This window comes from Chlamydotis macqueenii, chromosome 12, assembly GCF_036417535.1.
Source record: "Chlamydotis macqueenii isolate bChlMac1 chromosome 12, bChlMac1.mat, whole genome shotgun sequence".
Lineage (NCBI taxonomy): Eukaryota > Metazoa > Chordata > Aves > Otidiformes > Otididae > Chlamydotis > Chlamydotis macqueenii.
In genome coordinates, this window is record NC_141567.1 from 15,538,703 (window position 1) to 15,560,084 (window position 21,382).

The window sequence follows — 21,382 nt, forward strand, 5'->3', positions numbered from 1 at the left end:
CGCCCGCCGCCGTCCCTCGACTCCTCTCCCTCTTCCGCCCGCCCACTGGCGTGAAAGGGGGTGGAGCCCAGCAAGGACCCGCCTCTTAAAGGGGCCGCGGACACCTCGGTGCTGCCGGGCTCCGGCCCCCCTCCAGGTGCTGCCCCACGACTGGCCGGACTCCCGCCACCGCCTTCCCCCCAGCCCGTCGGGCCAATGAACGGGGCAGCTCGGCGGGTGCTTCAGCTTCTCTTTATTGACGGACAGTTGTGCTCCACCAGCCCCAGGGCCACGGGAGTGCAGGGTGAGGGAGGCTGGGAGGAACACAGGTGACACGTAGGCAAGTGACATGAGGTGACATCAGGTGACACTGGGAGCCTACACCCTTCTACCCCTACCCTCGGAACAGGAAAAAAAAAAAAAACAAAAAACAGCTAAGAGGGGGTGGGAATCACCTTGGATTTGGTCTGTGGGGAGGTTCTGGCTGCAGGGGCAGGGAGTAGCAGCTCGCCTCCAGCGAGGAGGGTACAGCCGAACCGTTGACCAGGCGTCGCCTCTCCCCTTCCTGTCCCTCCGAACCAGGGCAGGGAGAGGGACACTTCACACCCTGAGGACAGTCACTAGGCGAAGAGGGGTCCCAGCAGCACGCAGGAACCTCCTACGCTGGCTGCAACACACATAGGGGCAGAACTTCACTACGGGGAGAGGTTTTTAAAAAAACTAAACACTTCAAGTATATATATATTTTTTTTAGTGATTTAAGGTCTCTTCCCCCTCCTGCTGCTGCACTGGGTGGTGTTTAGCAACCTACATCCACTCTAGGGACAAGGAGAACATCGCAAGCGATGGCTGGTCTAACGCGAGGGGAGAGGGGAGCGGAGGGGAAGGGAGGGGGTTGCCGCAGGTTGGAGTGGGTTATTCAGGGCACGGGCACCACACGCATGGTGTTGGTGTAGCCCGAGCCAGGGCGCCAGCCCGTCAGGACGATGACCAGGTCACCGCTCTTGAAGAACCCACGCGCTTTGCCTAGGAGAGAAGAGAGGGAGGTGTCAGAGCTCGGTCCCACCACCCTCAGCTCGCCGCAGGGGAACATCACTTGCCACTCCCACAGCAGCCACGCCTCTGAGTTCGTATCAAGTCCCCATTCCCCTGCTACCCACCCATTTCAGACCCTTCGCCACCACTCTGGGCTCCTCTGTTGACAGGGAGCTTGAAATTTAACAGCAGGGGCTGGAGAAAGGAGTGACCCTGCTCCAAGCTTCTCTTGTCTCTCAGGCGCGATGAGCATGGCCATTCAAGCACCCACCATGTTAAAACCAAACTGGTTTTCTGCTAAAAGCTATTTTAAGGCCGCTGTGACAAACCTGCTGTCTCATTTCCCCATGGGATGTGGTGTGCTTACGTAACTACTGTACCTCATTTCCCAATCGGACACCGTTATGGCAAGGCAGCCAGCTCCCCTCCCTTTGTCACTGGTCCCCACTGGCAGCCCCAAAAGCACCATCTGAAGCACTCAGGACCACCATGTCCCACCAGACCGTTCCCCAGGTGAGGCCAGGGTAGTGTCACTCACCAACATTCATGCCCAGGTTCACGCGGAGGTCCACATCCTCCGCCCACGCGTCATGGGCTGGTTCTTTGCACAGCACGGGGAAGATGCCCCGGTACAGGTGAGCCTGGCGCGCCGTCTGGTCATTGCGGGTCACAGCGATGATGGGAGCCCGCGGGCGGTACCGGGACACCAGGTGTGCTGACCTAGAAGGAAACCAGACACGAGGTGAAGCACAGTGTTACAAGGCACAGCCGCTCGAGAGAAAGCCTCTGTACAGCCAAAGGGAGCACGAGCAGCAGCGCGGCTCGCCTGCCGCCCTGGAGGGCTCCACAAAACCCCAGGAGGGACGCAGAGGACGACCACGGGAGATGCTGGCAAGAGCCAAGCTCACCAATGAGCCTGATGCTCTGCTGAATTTCCAGTTAGGCAACTGGGCGGACCACCACCAAAGGCTGTCCCTTGGCGACAGTCCCTACTCCAGTCTTGTGGTGAAAATCACCTCGCCTCCGAGTTTAGGAAGCGCCATCCACGTGTTTTGGTCCTGAAAACAAGCCTGTATTTGTCTCTGTTGCTACGTTAAGGTGGCGAGGTGCCATTTATTCCGGCCTCTGCAAGCAGTCCTTGGCATCTCAGTGGGGGTCCCTGTTTCGAGGAGCTCCCAGTTTATGGGATGGAAAGAGCCTACGCCAGGAGCGCTACCCAAAGCTTGCCAAGGAGGAAGCCATTTGCCTCCCAGCCACGTTCACCTGCTGAAGCCAGTAAACAGGCTGCTTCCAGTGTACACAGCTCTGCTCTTGCACCCAACAGGAAACAAATGCAACCGAGGCCAGATTTGTACTGGGAAGTTGGGCACAGAATCCTTAAAGTGCCTTAACATAGCAAGCAGCACACCCCTGGGTGGGGAGCACGGCTTCCCCTTCCCCGGGCATGGCTTACAGAGGGCATCTGCAAATAAATGGAGATTAAAACTGCAAGGCCACGGCATTTACAGCTCCACGAGCATGCCAGTATCTCCACTAGCTTTTGCAGCCTTGTTTAGTGGAGCCAAGCTCAGCAATACTCGAAGATTGCTGTTTAAAGCAGGCAGTAGCAGTCGGCTTGAAGCACCCAAACACACGTGCCAGCTCTCAGACAATCCTTCCCACGCTGTCCAAGAACCCTCCCGGTAGCTCTAGGAGATCCAGGTACTCAAAGGCTGTAACAGAATCCACAGCTAAAAATATTCAAATATCAGAGTTCAAATCTCTTTAAAAAGGTCAAGTGTAAGACTGGAACCTTTTACAAAGAAACATTAGAAGTACAAAGGTATCGAGAAGCTCAGTGCTTGTAGTCCCTCCTCATCTCTGCAGAAAGCAGCTGCTTCAAATGACTTTAAGCTGCAAGTCTAGGTGAGGGATTCACCGATGGTCCAGTTCTTCAGGTAGATCATGCCCAGCGCATATAATCACATCTCTGCTGCTGCACTATTTCTTTGGTCCGAATCCAGTGCAGGAAATTCAGATTCTCTTCCAGAAATCAGTCTGAGACTCATGGTCAGACATGCTTTTGAGAGTGGGCAGCCTACTTCCTCTAGATGGAAAAGCTGATCAGCAAGGTCTCAGCTCCCTTTCCACAAATGGAAGAGCGAGTCTTTACTCAGCGCTGTCATCCTTGCTGGACAGAAATCCCAAAATGTGTAGTTCCAGCGCGTCTGCATTGCTGTCCCTCACCTGCAGCCAAGGTACTGAGCTCACCTGAGTGCAGGCAGCACTTGGCTGCTGGGTGCCTGCTTGTTCAGTGAGATTACTCACAGGCAGGCATAAGGAAGCCTGTAAGAGGAAGTTTCCAACACTTTCCGTTTCCCTGCGTAACAATTCTAGGCTAAGCAGGTCCTCTTCACCACTTGGGCTTAGGTAAGCAGGGCTGATGCCTGAAAAGTTCAGCAAAGGACCAATAATTTGGACGCTACTATAAAATGCCAAGGCCCTCAATTTTAAAAAAGACCAAAAAAAAGGAGATTCTGCATTCTGCATCCAACAAACTTCTGCCTTACTGTTAAATAGAGGATTTCTTGCCAAGAAGTTTGAATCACAGCTGCAACACTTATTTTCTCTTGACTCTTCCAGCCAGCACTGCTGGCAGAGATGCCATTCACAACAGCAACAGGAGGCAGGGCTTGGTGCTGGTGCCACACCGGCAGAGGCAGGGTGAGGAACTCAGAGGTTACGTATATGCAGATGTTTGAGATGTCTGCCCGTCTCCTGAGAAACTGACCTGGGCTCTCGGTCGCTGCCAAAACCCAGGCTTCACCATTACAGCTCTAGTTTTTCAAAGCCATCATTCTGCGAGGCTCCTTCCCCCACCCTGTCAGGAACTGGGCTTGACCTGAGGGAACCTGTCACCTCCTACCTTCCAGACTTGGTGAGGACAATAATGGCCCCGCTGCAGCACTTGAAGGACGCTTCCACAGCGCCAACAGCAGCAGCCTCCGTGGGATCACAGTTCAGGGAAGTCAGACGACGCAGTTCCTCAAACAACTGCCTGTGAAAGATGGCGGCTTCGGCTTCCCGGGCAATCTATAAGAGCAACATGCATTCGGGAAGACAACACTCACATCAGTCGCTCAGGGCAGCACAGGGTAACACGAGGTGCTCTGTCAGCAAGGTGTCACACAAACACCATCAGCTTTTGATATTAAGAGTTATCAATTAGCAAGTCCAGATTTAGTTCAACACACTAGGGTGATGGCCACAACACTCGGCCACCCAAACAGCACAGCCTTATGGAGGAACCATTTGATTCTCAACGTGTCTTTTCTGAATTGGTGGCACCTACTGAGTCACCTCACCCTGCTGAGCCCACACTCAGGTGACATTCATGCCAACTGCCAGGCACTCTCGCTCTGCTCCTGCCTACCTGGAGTCCCTTCCTGCCACAGAGATAAACTCAACTCAGACAGCAGCAGTTATGCAAGGCTGATACCGTAGCAGCGAGCTGCTTGCTAAATATTTGCAGTGTTAGAATGGAGCGTGTTTTCACTCATGGAAAGAACTTGGCACCAAGCCCCCTCTCTGAGCCCTACCTGCCGGACTCAGTCAGGACTATCAGGGCTGGAGCTAAGCACTTAAAAGAGGCCTCCACTGCGCCTAATGCCATGGCATCAGCAGGGTCCCTGTTGTTAACATTGAGGCGGAAAATTTCTTCGAACAGCTGACGATGAAACATTGCTGCCTCAGCCTCACGAGCGATCTGCAGGCCCGAGTAGGAGGGAAGGAGGAGAAGAGAGGAAAGAAAAGAAGGAAATATATACCAGAGTAACATGAAATCACCTTAAGTTGCTTAATTGTCATAGTATTACATGCCAAAGGTATTAAAGGTCAGGCTGCAAAACTCTTTGGCTCTCAGGTTGTGAGTTTGCTGAATGCAACTCAGTCTAACACGCCACAGCCATGCTGGCTAGTCCAGCATGTCACTTAACTGGTGAGTCCTGGTCACCAGGCAGGTATTTCAAAGGTGCCATTCTTGCTATATTTTGAAGTCCTTTCAGAGCAGGCAAACATGGATTGCTTTTCAAGGACAACAGCAAGCCAGCTCTGAGTCAGACCACACTTTGTTTGCAGCCGCATAATTATTACTTCCTTGAGAGATTCTCATGCCATCTACCCGCCTCTGATTCCTCAAGGGACAATCCCTGTAGCTCCATGTCTGCCCTTCATACTCTCCCAAACCACACAAGACTGTTGGAACAGTCTTCACGGAGCCAACAAGCAAGCAGTGAGCTTTCCATCTCACCCCTGAAAAGGGGAGATGGGCTCTATCCCAGCCTCATTAGATTTAGTTTAACCTGAGAGCCAATAAAGTTTCACCTCCAAGTGCTGTACCAACTTCCCTTTCAGTAACAGAGAAATAAACAGGAAGTCTTCCTTACAGGATTGTCACATCACATACGTTGGGGTATTTGTACAGTGCTAGACTTGGACAGATGAGAGATGCAGAGGCACAACTAAGGGCTTTCTGTCCAGACTAAGCATTTGCAACAAGTGCAGTAATCTATTCATCCCAGTACACTGGGAATCACTCACATTTAAAAACAATTCTCATCTCGGAAGGCTGCGTTAGCCCTTGACAACCTGATAAAGAAGGCTTGCAGAGACTAGAAAAGCATGCAAAGGTTGATGATCTTTTCAAGGACAACTTCATTCAGCTGCTCCAGAAAGCAAGCAGCCACTACACAAAGCGTGATGAGTTGATGTTCAAGCAGAGACTGAAGTGCCCTTACAGTGAAAGCTTTGGAGCAAGACCCCTTCCAAGCAAGAATTTCACTACTCTAGTGTTAATGAATTATTTTATGCAATGATAGGACTTATCCCTCTTCCTCAGATATCAGTTTAAGCCAAAGTAGTTAAGAACCTTATGTCTAAAAATAACAGGACATGTGACAGCCCAGAACAGCACTCCAGTGCCAACTGCGGTCCTAAAGCAATCAGTTTTATTACTGCTGGCTTTATGCTTGCCATCACATAAAATGGAAGCGTTCTCCTCAAAACACTGCAAGAGCTGGTAGCCAGGTAGTTTATCTTCAGCTCCAGGTCCAGGTCCAAGGCAGGCAACTCTGCATAACACGCATAGTGAACCTGAGTTTAGAGGGAAGCCTGCATTTCCCAGTTGTTAGAGAAGGTGTGTATATACGCGCCTGCTTTGGCAGTGGAGGGCACAGCAACTCTTAACTCCACGTCACAGACAGCTTTACTCCCACAGAAATGGCTAGAGGGTTTGCAGTCGGTACACACTGGGAGATACGAGGGTGGAAATGGGGAAAAAGGAAAAGGGAGTGGCTATTCATCCTTGGGCCTGTTAGATCTACAGAATGGCCAGGGTGGCATTTGAAAACAACTGCGGATCACGGTCTGGTGTTGGCAGGAAGCCCACTCCCACAAGCTGGAAACAGCCTGTCCAATATTTGGAACTTGCTACTAAACTCGAGGCACATGGCATTTGTGCCACAGAGATGCCAGCTACTGAAGAGCAAGCTCGTTTCTACAATGCTAGCTGGAAAGGAATCGCTAAGCGAAACCACTGCAGAGGCGCAGCAAATCTGCTGGGACAGGTCAGGCACAGACAGATCAAGTCTTTTAGAAAGGTGCAAGGATACTACATAGCACAGACCCTGATCATTCTCAGCATCACAGCTCATGTTTGCCATTTGCACCTCACTACAGAGGGAGTTTTACTTGGAATACTCCTGTAACAGGACTGGATCAACAAATGCATAAATCCAAATCGATACCAATTTCAAGCTGGGGAACGCATACAGCAGCCACTCTTCACCAGAGGTAAGGTGCTCTCTCCCCACTATGACCTCCTGACCTTTTCAGAAGGAAATACTCGTTCTGGCCATGCTGCAGGTTTTCAGACCATGGTTCTTCAGGGCACTACTGCTGGGCAGGGCTTCTCCTGACTAATACCAACTGAATTAGCTCAGACAAAATATCCTGACTGTAGGGGGAGGTGCTCCTACTGCCGCAGAGTTGGCACCTGTGCCATGTTACATCAAATAAAGTGAATCTGTATCTGCTCCTCTGCACAGAGGGTTAAAACCTTCAGTGTTTTTCCAGGGGCCTGGTAGAGTGAACATCAGTATTCCTAGGTCTGCAGGAAGAGGGAAGCATGTGCAACAGATCCTGAGCTCAGGCTACAGGTACAACACAACTTGCCTGAGTCTAAGAGTTAACAGCAGAATGGAAATTCAGGTGTAAGGTTTGTAGCAGCAAGTTGCCAAGTCTTTGTAGAAAGTAAACCCTCATGATTTAGGGGTGAAAAACTGAGGAAGAATCTTTCAGGTGCACCGTTAGTGTTCAGATTGTAAACCAGCAGTCACTGCCCAGTAATTATCAAATCATATTTTGCATTTGCCACGTGCGAAAAACACCACTCCATGCTGACCAGATAAAGGTAAGATTTTTACATAATGCACTGCAAACAAACACTAGCTGAGTTGGTTAATCTATATCACCTGAATTGCAAATAAAACTGGTGAGAGTTATCACTGCTGTGATAACTCCCCAGCACTGGTAACTGGGGAGAAGCAACACTTGTAGACACTTGGCATCAGGCTTTTTATCAGCTGAAACACGAGCTGGGTGAACTCGAAGCAGAGCAGAGGTTTCTGGCAGTTCAGGCATGTAAAAATATGGTGCTGTCAGTACTCATGCAACAAACACCCCCAACACCAAATGCACGAGGTGCTGAATGCAACAGTGCTGTAAATCAGACTCAGAAGCCTCCCCCTCCCTGCCACCATGGAGGAGTCAGGTGATACTTTTCATTATCTCGAGGTAAACTGCTTAAGCAGCTCCCTGACCTTGAAGAAGTTTGAGGCATTTAATATGCCACAACAAGTAGGGCATTTGAAGAAACTCATACCACAGTAACAAGAAAAAACTCCTTTCCCTTGCCCTAAACAAAAATTCATATGAGAAGTATGAAGTTTCAGAGCTCAGAGTGCTGCAGAGCAGCTCTCAGCTCTGCCTGACAGTAGTTTGGAGTACACAAAGTGAGGTTTCAGGTCCTCAGGACCATGTTAGGTAAAGAAACACTCACAGCAGGAGCATGAACAAAGAAATCACTACTTTGGATTGCTAGGTGCTGCCACCTAGCACCAGACACATTTACATCTTCAGGTGCCTGGCTCAGATGGAAGATGCAGGGCAACAACACACTGCTATGTTCACCTCTGGGACTGGCTCCCCACCAGAGTGAAGGCATTACTCACAGCGTGCTGCATGCGCACGGCCTCGAGCGGGTAGTCTCCCTTGGCAGTCTCTCCGGAGAGCATGATGCAGTCCGCTCCGTCCAGGACAGCATTAGCAACATCACTGCCCTCAGCACGGGTGGGGCGAGGTTTCTTGATCATGCTTTCCAGCATCTGAAAGACAACAAATCCAAAGAAATCAAGACACTGCAGAAGGAACCAGCTGCTTTTTCCCTAGTGCACATCAATATACGTTACAGATAGGGCAGAAGACAGGATGCAGCCTGGGAGAAGAGTCCCTGTTGTAGAACCTGTACCTGTTCTATGTCTACTCCTTTTCCAGAGGGATTTAGTCTACACAGCACCACAGATGCAGTATTCCAAGTTTCCAACTTGATTTTTTCAGCACAGGGCTTGGTCCAAGGAACTTAGACTTCTTTAGAATAGAGTACTGTGCTAGATATCTTTACAGAAAGCTCAAATCCTCAGGTGTTCACTTCCCCCCCTGCTGCAGCTCACCACTGGGCAAACATCCCTCATTTCCTCATTAAACACTGCCTGGTGGCATTTCAGTTGCATTTCAGTAACAATACAGGAAGAGGAAGGAGCATACACCACTGTAACTCCAGAACCTTACCTGATGACTACTGTCTAGAGACAGTTTTCGCTTCCACAGCCTGTGCGCAGAGCAAACACAGACAGGAAACTAGTGCTCCCAGTGCCTGAGGACTGCCTGCACATGATCCCTACTGGAATCAGTGAACTTGAGCAGAACAATAAGGAGACAGATCTTCTTCTCGGTTCCTTCTGATGCTGCAGCATGGGACCATCTTGTAAGATACCTGGGAACCTTAGCAACTCTTCTCTGTTAGACACAGATGTGCTGCTACAAGATGCCAAGGCAAAACATACGTGATTTTTTTTCTCAGAATCTGTTTAGGTAGCCCGAAAGGCTCATACTGCATGAAGTTTTGAGGGGTAAAATTTTCAGCAGCCGCACAAGAGGTCCTGCGACCTTCATTGGGGAAGATCCCAAACACATATGTAAAGAGGTGCCTCCAGATGAGCTATTTGGCTATGAGCAACACCTCATTGCTTTTGGCATCTCTGTCTCTAGCAAACACCACCAAGCCGTGACAGCTACTGACATTCACACCCTGCCAGACTCTAGCAGTTACGAGCTACCATTGCATTTCCAGTACCTGAGTAGCACAGATGATGGGTTTGCCAGCCCTGTTGCAGCGGCCAATCATCATCTTCTGGGCAAGGAAGACTTTTTCAGCGGGAATCTCAATTCCCAGGTCACCACGGGCCACCATAATGCCATCGCTGGCCTCCATGATCTCATCAAACCTGAGAGCAAGAGAAGACTTTTGTTACCCCATTTGTTCTGCAAAGCAGCTTCCTGCCTGTTCTGTCCTCCCTCTCTGAAAGGGAGCATTGCTCTGAGCGCAATACGCAGCTGCGCTGTCAGCACACAGCCCTTCCATGCGCCATTTTGGTATCCTGTAATGCCAAGCCAGGAGGAAGGAAAACAAGACCAAGTCATAGCACCTGTGAAGTGCTACACAAAGCTGGATCAAGAGGAGCATGAGTTATATGAGATATTTTAGCCTCCCAGTTTGTCACAGACTTGGTGATTCCCATGCATTAGCTCACCAATTTGCATCCAGGACAGTAAGTTTGGTAAGCCTAAACTCATACCCGCTACAAAGATTATTGCGGATTTTTCAGGGATGCAGGGAAACTGCGACACTGTCCCCACGAGCTGAGAGCATGAGAGTTACATAACCTACTGCTCATACTGCAGCTACATCAAGTCATGTGGCATTAAGTTACAGCCTGCACTATAACCCTGTTACTCGGACTAGTAAGTTTGCTGCAAGTCAGAGACCAGGAGTCTGGACTATAGACCAAAGGGGCTGTGTTCTTCCATCAATACAGGGTGACAAACCTGAAGTGTCACCTGCGCAAAGCTCACCTGCGCACACCCTCGTGGTTCTCGATCTTGCTGATGATCTTGATGTTCTTTCCCTTTTCCCCTAGCACCTTCCTGACAGCATGGACATCAGCAGCTTTGCGGATGAAGGAAGCAAACACCATATCCACATTCTGCTCCACACCGAATTTTAGGTCCTGAATGTCCTTTTCAGAGACCGCAGGCAGATCGACTGCGGCGCCAGGCAGGTTCACTCCCTTCTTGCTGCCGAGCATGCCGCCGTTCTCGACCTCCGTCACGACATAGTCCTTGCCTGAAACAAATGTGTTCCCACGGACAGTGTTTACCAGCAGGCTCCCTGCTGCCAGCTCCCACACCACCTCCCTGCCTGAGAACAGCAGGGCCAACAGCAACTGCACATGATAAAAACCACATCACCAGTCTCTTCAGAGGATTTATGTAACACAAGCTCATAATCTACCCATGGGAGCACAACAGACCAATTTAAAATCACTTCTATGCTGTTCTTGGAGAAGATCCCATTTGTTCTATGCAGGAGGTTGCAACTGCCTCCCCAGAAAAGCTACCAAGTCGCACTGCTGCACACAGGAGCCCTGGAATATCAAACTGAGCACCCCAAAAGCCCCACCTCCATCTCCCTACACACTCTGGGACTAGAGGTGATACCTTGAGGCTAGAGCAGTTTAGGCAGCACTATAAAGGAAGTATTGTGGAACTAACCTTGCACCTACATTACCAGTTAAAGCTAGTTCTGTCTATAACCACAAAATTCAGGGTCTGTACTGTAAAACTAGTTAAATTCTGCATTAAAAGCATGAATTAGCCTGGCTAAACAGGATTTGACCATGAGTTTTGGTATGGCCCTACCACACATTCACCTTTGAAGAGGTGCATTACATAACAGTTTGGTAAAACTCTGCTGAAATTAGTTTTTTTGAAACTTCCTACAGTTGAAGTAGATAGTCTTGCTCAAAGTCTCACTACAGCATTAAGAACCACGCACTCCTTTCTTTAATAGAGAACTAGCAAGCTAAAAAACAGTTACTGGAGGGAAAGCAAACACGTTCTGATTAAAAAAAAAAAAAACCAAGCAAGCATAGCTGGAATGGTTGTTACCCACCTTTCTCCTTAACCAGCAAGGAAATCAGACCGTCATCCACATAGATTTTGCTGCCAACATCTACAACCTTTGTGAGATTCTTGTAGTCCACCCACAGCACATTCTCATCACACTTCTCCATGAAGGCATCATCCAGGGTCACTTTCAGAGTTGCACCCCTCTTGAGTTCCACTTCTGCTGTGCCACTCTGAGGGCCAAAACATGTTTCAGTAAAAAACAGCACACAACCACCTCCCAGCCTGCAGCAGTTCTCCAAAACTTTTGGTAATTGGTTTGGTACCTCATTTCCTAAGACTTTTTTGGCTTGGAAAAGGCCACAGGTATAGCACGGTATCTAGTCTCATGCAGTAAAAAAGTGGGAGGGGACAAAAAAAAAAAAAAGAAAAAAAAGCAACTTACTCCCTTAATGAGTCCAGTTCGGATTTCAGGTCCCTTGGTATCCAGTGCAATAGCCACAGGTCTGTAGGTGATGGGATCAGAGGCAAAGCTCTCTGTAGCTTCTCGCACGTTCTTGATTGTGCCCTCATGATACTAGCAAGGAAAAAGAGATGGAAACGTTCAGGCCATTTCTACTCCACTGTTTACGGAAAAGGTCACTACACATCCCAAACACTGCCCAAGCTGATAGCTCTGCTCTTGCATTATGCTCAATTTCAGTTCTAGTTTGAGAACTTAAGTCACACTGAGCTTCCAGAAAAGCAGAATATGAAGATACAAAGGCATTCCCCACAGGAAAGTGGAGTCTGGGAATTATCTGTCTGTGCCTTTGGTCCCCCCAGTTCTAATCCCAAAAGAACTCAAGGAGACAGCACAGGTGCTCAGCTGAAGGGATTTTCCATTAGGTCATACACTTGCCATTTGAAGATAGCCCATTGACCAACAGGCCGTTCGGAAGTACATTTCAGCAGAACATGGGCAGCACTGACAATTGGACAATTACGTCCATTGGAAGTCACCTGAATGCCAGTAGAATGCCATAGGTAAGTGACTGCCACACATGGCTGTTCTCTTCCTCCTTTCGGAGCACAAAAGGGAGGATGCCAGTCTCTGCACTGCAGACTCCCTCACAACCTGACCCCTCTTACCAGTTCCACAGGCAAGCAGATAGACAAGCCTTTTTATAACTCTTTGGCTTAAATTTCCCCTAAAGATAAAGGATTTCCTAGGAGTACGTTACCCATTTAAGTATTTACATTTTGAGAGCCAAAGCAATCACAGACAGAAGTTCATGCTACAGCACCACGCACTTGGCTTCCAAACATTCACATGTGCAAGAGCATTTTTGCTAATGCTGCCAGTTTCAGGACAGACAGTTCTGTGGGAAATCTCCCATCCCAACTACCTCAAATGAGCTTCAGATGACCAGCAGATCAGTTTACTTTACTTGTTTAAACAACATTAAGAGATAACCTTGACTGCAAGTTGCATAACACTTAACAGACTTTTGCAGATAAGAAATACCCTTTCCTCTCTCTGTGCCACAGACAAACAGCGTTTGACCTGACTCACCCGGAAACGCTCAGCTCCCCCCACAGCATCCACCTGTCTCGACACGAGCCCTGCACACCGACTGCAGTATCATGGGGACAATAATCCAGCGCCAAGAAGGTGGGGCTGGAAAAAGCTGTGCTAAAGTTTGTGTGCATGCCCTTGGCCAGAGATACACTGCAACTGCGAACTCTTTAGAGCAGGAAAAATTATTTAGTTTACTGATGGAGTGTGCAAGTTGAGACTGAGAAGGCCTTGACGCTTTCATTCCACTAAATGGGTGCAGTACAGGAAACTCATCTGAAGGGTGCTATTAAATTTATCTGGTTCCAGCCACTGGATTTTTCCTTTTTACTTTGATAGCGATGACTAACTGGCTCCTAGGGAGCCTGACTTCCTGACAAGTTACGTATGCAGACCAGGAATGCAGGCAGGGCTGGAAGTAAAAGCAATTTTTTTTCCTATATAAAAGGATTGCAGTCAGGTGCTAAAGTACCTCTGTTAAAGTTGAAGTTCTGTTGAACACTTTCAAACGGACACAAGAACCAAAGCACTCACGACAGATGAAAACTCTCTGGGGTTTCACTGGAAACTGGAGTGTTTTGGAAGAACTAAGACAGAACTCAAACTTAAGACTGGCTACAGCTGACAGTCAAACTCAACAGGAGATGACAGCAAGACCAGACTCTGCTGTAATCTAATCTCATCTGTACGAAATGTGCAGTGAGACCTCATCCAAAGCAGAAAGCCACAGTCGCTCTCCTCAATCTCAGCTAACAAGCACACAAACCACAGCAGCAGCTCCGCTGGGCAGTAAGTGTGCAAATTCAGTTTCAGCCTGGCCACCAACTCCTTGACAAGACACCCCAAGACCCACCCAGCTGCAGGATCTGGCTACTGAGAGGCAGGGTTATTCCACGCTACCCTTTCTTCAGGCACATTTTGCTAACTGCAGCCTATGCCCTGACACTACCCCAGGGTGTTTAGTCAAGGTCTGACGGTTCTCCACAGTTAAGCATCAGACCTTTAGATTCTGACAGTGCCCTGTGGCCTTTAAAGGCCATGAGGGTGAGAGGCCAAGCTGTTACACACTGTAAGGCTCACGGTTCAGCAAGTAAAGCCACCTTCAGCTGCTACGGGCTATAGCCTGACATTTTGAAAGCTGAAGGGCAGCCAGGGTAAAAAAACTTAGCAGGAAGGCTCACGGTGGCATTCTAGGCAACCTGGAATGGGATCCTCCACTCCTCCAGTATCGCTGAGGATCTCAACTATTTATATCAACGAGAGTTTGTCTGCCACAGTGTTGATTTCTTTTGACCTTATTCTTATAAGCTCACTGCACCGCCTCCCAAGTACCATGGTGCCAACCTTATGACTGCCAGGAACACAACCAGAGTAGCTAGTTAGCTGAGCAAACCCAGGACTTCAATGCCTTAAACTATGCACAGTAACTACTTTAAATCACTAACAGTTTTCTTTTGAGATAAGGTTATTCATTGATTGCCTGCTTGCAAGAGCCCCAGCAATAAAACCAGAAGCGAGACGAACAACTGACAGTTTGCACTCCTGCAAAGGTGCACAGCAAAACAGGAATGGATGTTCTCAGCTCCTGCTATTAACCGAGAAGCAACAGCTTTGTACAGCTGGAGGGAGAACTGAAGGATTTCACAAGTTTGAAATATCAGTTACCTGACTCCCTGGTACAGAGAAGGGTGTGAAATCGGCTGGAATTGCTTTCAAAATAGCTCAGAAAGCGCACTTAAATGTTATCAGCAATTACCCAGGCTCAATATGTACAACTCATCTGCTTTCCACAAAAGCAGAGCTCAGTTTTGTCTTCCACACCAAGGCTGGTCTGGAGTAAGCTGGATTTCCCTCTTCCGTGAGAGACAGGGTCAGCAGACAGACACACACACACAGGCCAGTCAGGCCTCAGCTCAGACCCCACCCTTACCTCGTGGGTGCCGTGAGAGAAGTTGAGGCGGGCAACATTCATTCCAGATTTAATCATTTCCTTCAGCTTCTCCACCGAGCGGGAGGCCGGGCCTAGGAGAAAACAGTTTGAATATTAACATTGTAAAAACAATGAGATAACCCACACATGCCAGGCTGTTCCACGTGAAAGAGAAAAGGTATAATGGATACAGACTTGCTGAGTGCTGAAGCAGCTCATCTCTACAACACCAAAGACTGTTTTAACATGCCTCGAGGAGCGCAGCAGAACCTGACCAGTTCTGATTTCCCTGGCTACTGAATTCACTCCTAGCAATAACATGGGTTAGGCAGACGTGGGAAAGTTGTGTTCTTTCAACACACAAGTTAAGCCCTGGCAAGGGATGAAAGCTGAAGCCTTCTTGCAATTTCCCTAACAAGTTTCACTGATACAGAGGTTCAAGCTGCAATTCTCCCCTACCTAGGAATCACCTACCAATGGTGCAGATGATGCCGGTGTTTCTCGCAATGGTTGGCTCCGAGTCGATGTCCAAGCGGCACATGTGCTCCAGGAAGGTGTCCGCCATGGCAGCATGCAGCTGCTGAGTCTGGATGAAAGCAGTCCCTGCATCGTGGTGCTTCGACATGGTTGCTGGGATCCTGTGTCTAGACAAGAAGACAGTGGTGCCAGGTTTAGGGATCACCCAAACTTGCTCATGAGGCAGAGACACCAACACATCCACATGATGAATATGGAGGCAACAAGAAAGCTGCTACTGGATCAAACTACTCTTATGTTTCTACCTGAGAGTCTTAGATACAGGCAAGACACATTTCTATTTCCATGTCATCCCCCACATACACCACCCAAAGCTCACCTGCCTTCTATGCAGATGTTCCCTTCATAGCTTCTCTTCATTGCCAGTCTTCCCTTGGAGCTACACAACGCAACAAAATTCAAGCACTTGAGTGCGCAGGCAGAGATTCTGCCTCCTCCCTCCCAGCTCTCAAGTCACTTCTCCTACAGGCCTTGACTGCATTTCCCGTCGCGACTGGGGACCGGCGTGTCTCGGCGCTAGCGTGACTGCAGATGCGCTCTTACACAGGCAGTCTTCTGCCGAGAAGCACCTAATCACGGCAAAGTCTGCCTAAGCTTAAACCCCATCCTTTAAGCCTGTACAAGCAAGTAGACTTGAGTTGATTAAACACAACACCTTGGCAGAGAACACGTAAAAGACTGAAGACTTTTAATATGCTCAAGGTCCCTCTTCAAACTGAAGATGTTGCAGGTCTCCCCCATCCCCTGCGTTCCCCCTCACCAAGAGCAGCAGAAAGCCACCACAAGGTTTAAAACTGACTTAGATTTTTTTTTTCTCCGCCTAAAGTTTGGATAAAAAAACCTCTCTGAGCTCAGGCTGCTTGCCTCTACAGGACTAGAGCATCCCCACAACAGCAGGAACAGCCCCCAGTCCCAAGAGGAAGCTGAACTGAAGTCCACTGGGATGGGAGGACACCCACTTCCCAGCAGTGCTGGTGCCCCTGGGCATTTCTAATTGCACACCTCAGGCTGTACCGCAATAATCTTGTTCTCAAGCAGCAGCAGCAGCAGCTAAGAGCTGTTTGTCCTCTTCGACCTGCCCAGGCGAGATTGCTGGTTTTCAAAAAGCTTTCGGTAAGAAAGTGATGCAAGGTGGTGGCTACTGGCATGGGCAGATCACTAGCTTTGACTTCAAACAGTGGTCTGACTTCAGACTTCATCCCCTGGGCATGCAGGGGATGTTCAAAGCAGGCTGCTTCTTCAGCATAAGCTGCCTTCACATGTAAGGTTCGCCTTTAGCGGGGCGCTCGCAGAAACATGGGCTGCTGCTCAGCTAAAGGCAGGGACAGAGCAGGGGTTTTGTTCTGTCTGCCCTAGGCAGACAAAAAAAAAAAAAAAAAAAAACCAACCAAAAAACAACAACCCAATGATGAGCTGGAACACAGACACTAAGAAACCCTTTGCAAAAGCCAGTGGGGCTGACCAGAACAAAGCCATGACTCTAAAGCAAAGGCAGGGAGATCCCCTGCCAGCCTGCCATGTGCCTGCCCGGTGCCGCAGTTCCCGCCGACGCTCCTCCCCTCAGCCACTTCTGCTCTGCAGACCTTCCCCACGTACGTGCAGATCGTGCAGATCCTCTTGCAGGCAGCCCTGACTCACCATCGCCTCGCTCCCATGCGGCAGAAAGGAGTCAGGCCAGCGAAAACCATAATTTGTCCTGGCAATGGCTCCTTTCCCTCAGCCCTGCCAGAAGCTGCTGATTCACTGGAGTCAGTACAAGAAGGTCTGCCCACATAAAAAGCCCGACAAAGTCCCATTATTATAGGAAAACCCGCTGGTCAGCCCCGAAACATTGTGTTTTAGCCCTCTAACACTTGCTGCTGCATTCTCCGACACCTGCAGAGCAGTGCCGGCTTCTCTAGATGCCAAAAAAAATAACCCTTTGCTGGGAAATTGCCTCCCCGCAAACACGGGCAAGCAGGTCTGCGCAGCTTCTGGGAACAAGAGGAAAACGAAACAACGGGATCCTGAGACGGTAACTGCACCCAGAGCACGACTTGGGAGTTTTTAAAGATAGGCTCTCTCTCAGGGAAATCCCCCACCCACTCAAGTAATTTGCAAATGACCCCCTAAAATCTTTACAAGTATATAAAGAGAAAGCAAAGTTAAGTTGTCAGACAGAATCCCCTTCACAAGATTTTCCACTAGTTCAGCAAGCTCAGAAGAATTAATCAGAGACACCATGACCTTGTCCAGGGGCGAGAACACAAACGTAGCAGCCAAAAAGTATCCCAAATACCCATCTGCCCGCAGCACCGTGTCCCGCTACCAACAGGCTTCACTTTTTAATACTTCTTCCTGCCTCCCATTACCATGTATTTACAAAGCACTGACTGAATTCTACTGGAAGGACGAGTCTTATAAATGTAATAGGAATGTCTGGCATTCCCCCCTGCTCCAGGCTTTTTTTTTTTTTTTTTTAAATCAAAGAGAGGAGCAAGGACTTCCAGGATGCCAGACACAGAGTACTCAGTCTGGGCTGAGCAAGGAAGCAGAGTAAGCAAGACCCTACAAAGTCTGAATGTTTCCAGCACTGAATAGATCTGAATTCCTTCCTCAAGGAATAACTGAAATCCCGAAGTTTATTACTTGGGCTGCCTGTACTTCAGGCAGGACGTCCTGAAGATGGCTGGTATCTCCCCAGCTCTTGAACATTCTAGAAAGAGCTGTTTGAGGTCAGGATAACCGGTTTTGCAGTAATGAGATGACTAACTCCGAGGTCCAGCTCATTCTGTGGCCCGATGACAAACCCTAAATCCACAGTACCACCAGATCCGCCCTCGGGAAAGGGGAAGGGAGAGGCACTGGCAACCCCCACCCCAGCAATCCCAACCCCGGGCCAAGCCTTTTCCCGTTATCAGGTGACAAAGAGAAGTGGAAACTGCAGTGAGGAGGCCTCCCAGGGACTGTCCCCAGGCAGGACCGGTGTTAACCACCGCCACGCCAGACAAAGACATTTTACTGCCGGTAAGAGTTGCAGGCAGCGTGGGGGGAACTCGTGGTGAGTGATGATCCAGGTTTCATTGGTCAGCTTCACTTACACAACCTCACTGACGCTGCAGAACAAGGCTGCTCATGCCCAGTGTCCCTAGCCAGAGGCAGAAATGGTTTGAGTTAGCGCTTTATTGGAGAAAGGCAGAGTTATGAAACCAGGCAGGCCTTCAGATTCCCAAAAAAAAGCCTGAAGAACAAAAAACAAAAAAAACCCAAACAAACAACAACAAAAAAAAAACCAAAAAAAAACCCAAAACTTGCTTTGTTCCAGAAGCAAAAGGCACTCAACAGAAAAAAAAAAAAACACATCTCCACAGCAAAGCAGGCTTTTAATACAGCCTGTCAACTCCTCCCTTAGAAAAGGGGGCACCAACACATTCTTCCTGGGGTGGCTGCTGCAGGAGGTGTCGTCGTGCCGTTACGTAAGTACAAGATGGCCACCCCAAAATGCCATCTCCTTTCTGCAATGCTGGATGGGACCCAGCAGCCACCACCTGCTCCGGCTGGTGTACGCTCTCCCCAGCAGCAAGTTGCAGGTCTGCAATGGAGATGCCCTCTCTGGCTTTTCAGCAAATGAGTTATGGGGGCCGGGAAGGTCAGGCTGGCCAGCACAGCGCTTGGTGAGATCAGCAGACAGCTTAGCCTTTAGCTACACGCAGGACTTAACCGAGTCTGCCCTCCCTGGGGGGCAAAAGCATACAGGAGGCTTAGCAAAAAAAAAAAAAAAAGTGAGTAGAAGTGATGAGCATCAGATATTTGGTGACGAGAAAGATTTATCTTAAGGACATTTGTAGCGTGGACGCACCCACCAACTTAGCCTTGCAGCGTGTTGCTCCGACAGACGACAAGGAGCCTTGCAGCCTGGCCCCACATCAGTGAAAAATCAAGGCTAAATGCATTCAAGAAAACTGCAAAAATCTTTTCTGCATTATAAAATAAAGTTTTGAAGGGTTTTTTTTTTTTAATATTTAAATATATTTGAACTATATATTTAGTGGAACTATACATCCCTCTGCTGCATCCCCAGCCCCAGGAATTTTCTGCGCGCCCAGTTGCAGGCGGCAGCGACAAGGTACTGCAGCCCCATTCCCTACGTGCCATCCATCACCCCCCGCTGCAGCAGCCCCAGCACCATCTTCCCTGGGGAGAACAACGGCCTCCGGCCGGGATAAAGGACCAGCACGTGGCCGGCCAGCCTGGGAAACGTTTTGTTTGTCTTAAATTAAATTATCAGCTCAGCACGTGGAAAGGGAGTTAACCCTGGCATTGGATCACTCCAGCTAAAGCAAATAATTAAGGTTTTCGTAAAATTTACAGCTTTGTGTGGGTAAAGAAGTAGGTAGTAAAGAAAAACGCAGGCTGCTCGAGCAATGGGCTCGGAGGCAGCACCGCAGTCTCGGCAAGCTCGTTATCAAGTGAAAGTGAAGTTTCTCGGAAGGGTTTTGCAGGCAAAAGTCCCAGCTTCAAACACGTGGCTGGCAGCAGAGCTTCCTGCCGCGGCAGAAGAGGCCCTCGTTAATCTGGGGATGGTTTGGAAACGAGCTGGCATCAGCATCACCCATCAGGCCACCAAACTTGCACTCATCTAAATTAGTCTAAATTCTGCTTTATAAATGGGATGTCGGGCATAAAGTTATGTGCAAATGATTGATTTTTTTTTTAATTAAGCACTTCTGGTTGTGCAACAAGGCCTGGAGTTTCCCTGGAGGTATGCGAGTAACCAAAAAAACCTCTTTGTCATCCAGCCTCCAGGCGAAGGCACGCCAGGATTAGCTGCAGCCCTCCACAGGAGCAGGAGGCAGCCAGAAAGTTAAGACATTAACATCGCAAAAAAATCTCCGCAGAACACTGATTTTTGTTAACCTGGTCCTCAGCGATAACTAGTCGCCTTATCAGAACAAAGCAGGATTTCAGAGATCGCCGTCTACTTTTATTAGTCTGCGGAGACAGCCGGGAGTCTGCCAACGCCAGCCGACAAAAGCGCTATTCATGCCCTGCTAGCCCTGCAAAGAGGGGTTTAAACACGTTTCAAAGGTTTTCACAGTTCAAGGGGCTGTCCAAATCAATCGGACGTGTTTCGGCAGGCGTAATTACGGGAGGAGATGAATTCCGAAGGGGCCTTTCTCTCCCGGCGCGGGGTGGGGGGGGTAATAAAGAGGCGGCAGCATCCCCGGCGGGCTCAGCGAGCCGAGGGCTGATCTCCGCCGATGCCCTTCAGAGCGCGGCCGCGGCTGGGGGGGGGAAGCGGGGGGGAAGCCGGTAAAGCGCTCCGGCTCCACCTCCGCCTCGGCTCCGGTTCTATCCCCCGCCCGACTCAGCCTCCCAGAAGACTCCGGTCCAACAGCCCCAGCGGCGGCGAAGCCATGCGAGACGGTGCAATGCCGAGCCCCGCGCCCCGTTTTACCGCAGCGCTGTGGGACACACCTCCCCCGCCGCCCCGCCGCCCCCGGTACTTCGCCCCAGTGCCCCTCCGTGTCCCCCGTCCTTCCCTTCCCAGCGGCCGGCGGTGCCCGGGACGCTCCGAGCGGGGCCGGTCGGGCCAGCGCCACGTGCCCGCGCCATCCCCCTGCCCCGCAACCTCCGCCTGAGGGGCGACCCTCACCCCACGGCGGGAACGGGGATGATGGCGGCGGTAGCGGGCCCCACTACTGGCTGGCCGCCGCCCGCTGGCCCTCGCCGCCGGCCCAGGCCGCCGTTACCTGCCGCTGCCTGGCCTCGCCCCTCGCCCGTTCTCTCCGAGAGCCGCCGCTCCTCTGCGCGCCGGCCCCCGGCCCCGCCAAGGTGATCCCAGCCGGCCGCAGCACCGCCCCCCTCGGATCCCTCCGCCGCCTGCTCCACCGGGGGTGGCCGGGGCGTCGGGACTCCTTTTTTCGGCGGACGCACAAAGGAGCCGAGGAAAACCGTTGCAACGCCACACGCGCCCGACCGGCCAATGAGGAGGCAGCGCGGCCGCCGCGCACGCAGCCGGAGAGTGGCAGCCGCCTTAAAGGGACCGCGCCCCGCCGCTCTTAAAGGCGCCGCGCTTCGCC

The 21,382-nt window shown here is 50.2% G+C and overlaps 1 protein-coding gene across 3 annotated transcripts; it reads right to left on the reverse strand.

Annotated features, from left to right (window-relative positions):
- Positions 1–212: 212 nt before the first annotated feature.
- PKM (pyruvate kinase M1/2) lies at positions 213–21,168 on the reverse strand. 3 transcript variants are annotated; one of them, XM_086756936.1, is made up of 11 exons: positions 21,053–21,168; positions 15,258–15,427; positions 14,784–14,875; positions 11,741–11,872; positions 11,342–11,528; positions 10,243–10,513; positions 9,464–9,614; positions 8,283–8,435; positions 4,593–4,759; positions 1,553–1,734; positions 213–1,005 (listed from the first exon to the last, which is right to left on the reverse strand). In XM_086756936.1, the coding sequence occupies exons 2-11, from the start codon at positions 15,406–15,408 to the stop codon at positions 899–901; spliced, it is 1,593 nt and encodes a 530-aa protein (XP_086613062.1). In that variant the 5' UTR covers positions 15,409–15,427; positions 21,053–21,168; the 3' UTR covers positions 213–898. The 3 variants fall into 3 exon arrangements, with proteins under 3 accessions (XP_086613062.1, XP_010127049.1, XP_010127050.1); XM_010128747.2 differs by lacking the exons at positions 4,593–4,759; positions 21,053–21,168 and adding exons at positions 3,920–4,086; positions 15,640–15,695; XM_010128748.2 differs by lacking the exon at positions 21,053–21,168 and adding an exon at positions 15,640–15,695.
- Between the last annotated feature and the right edge of the window lie 214 nt (positions 21,169–21,382).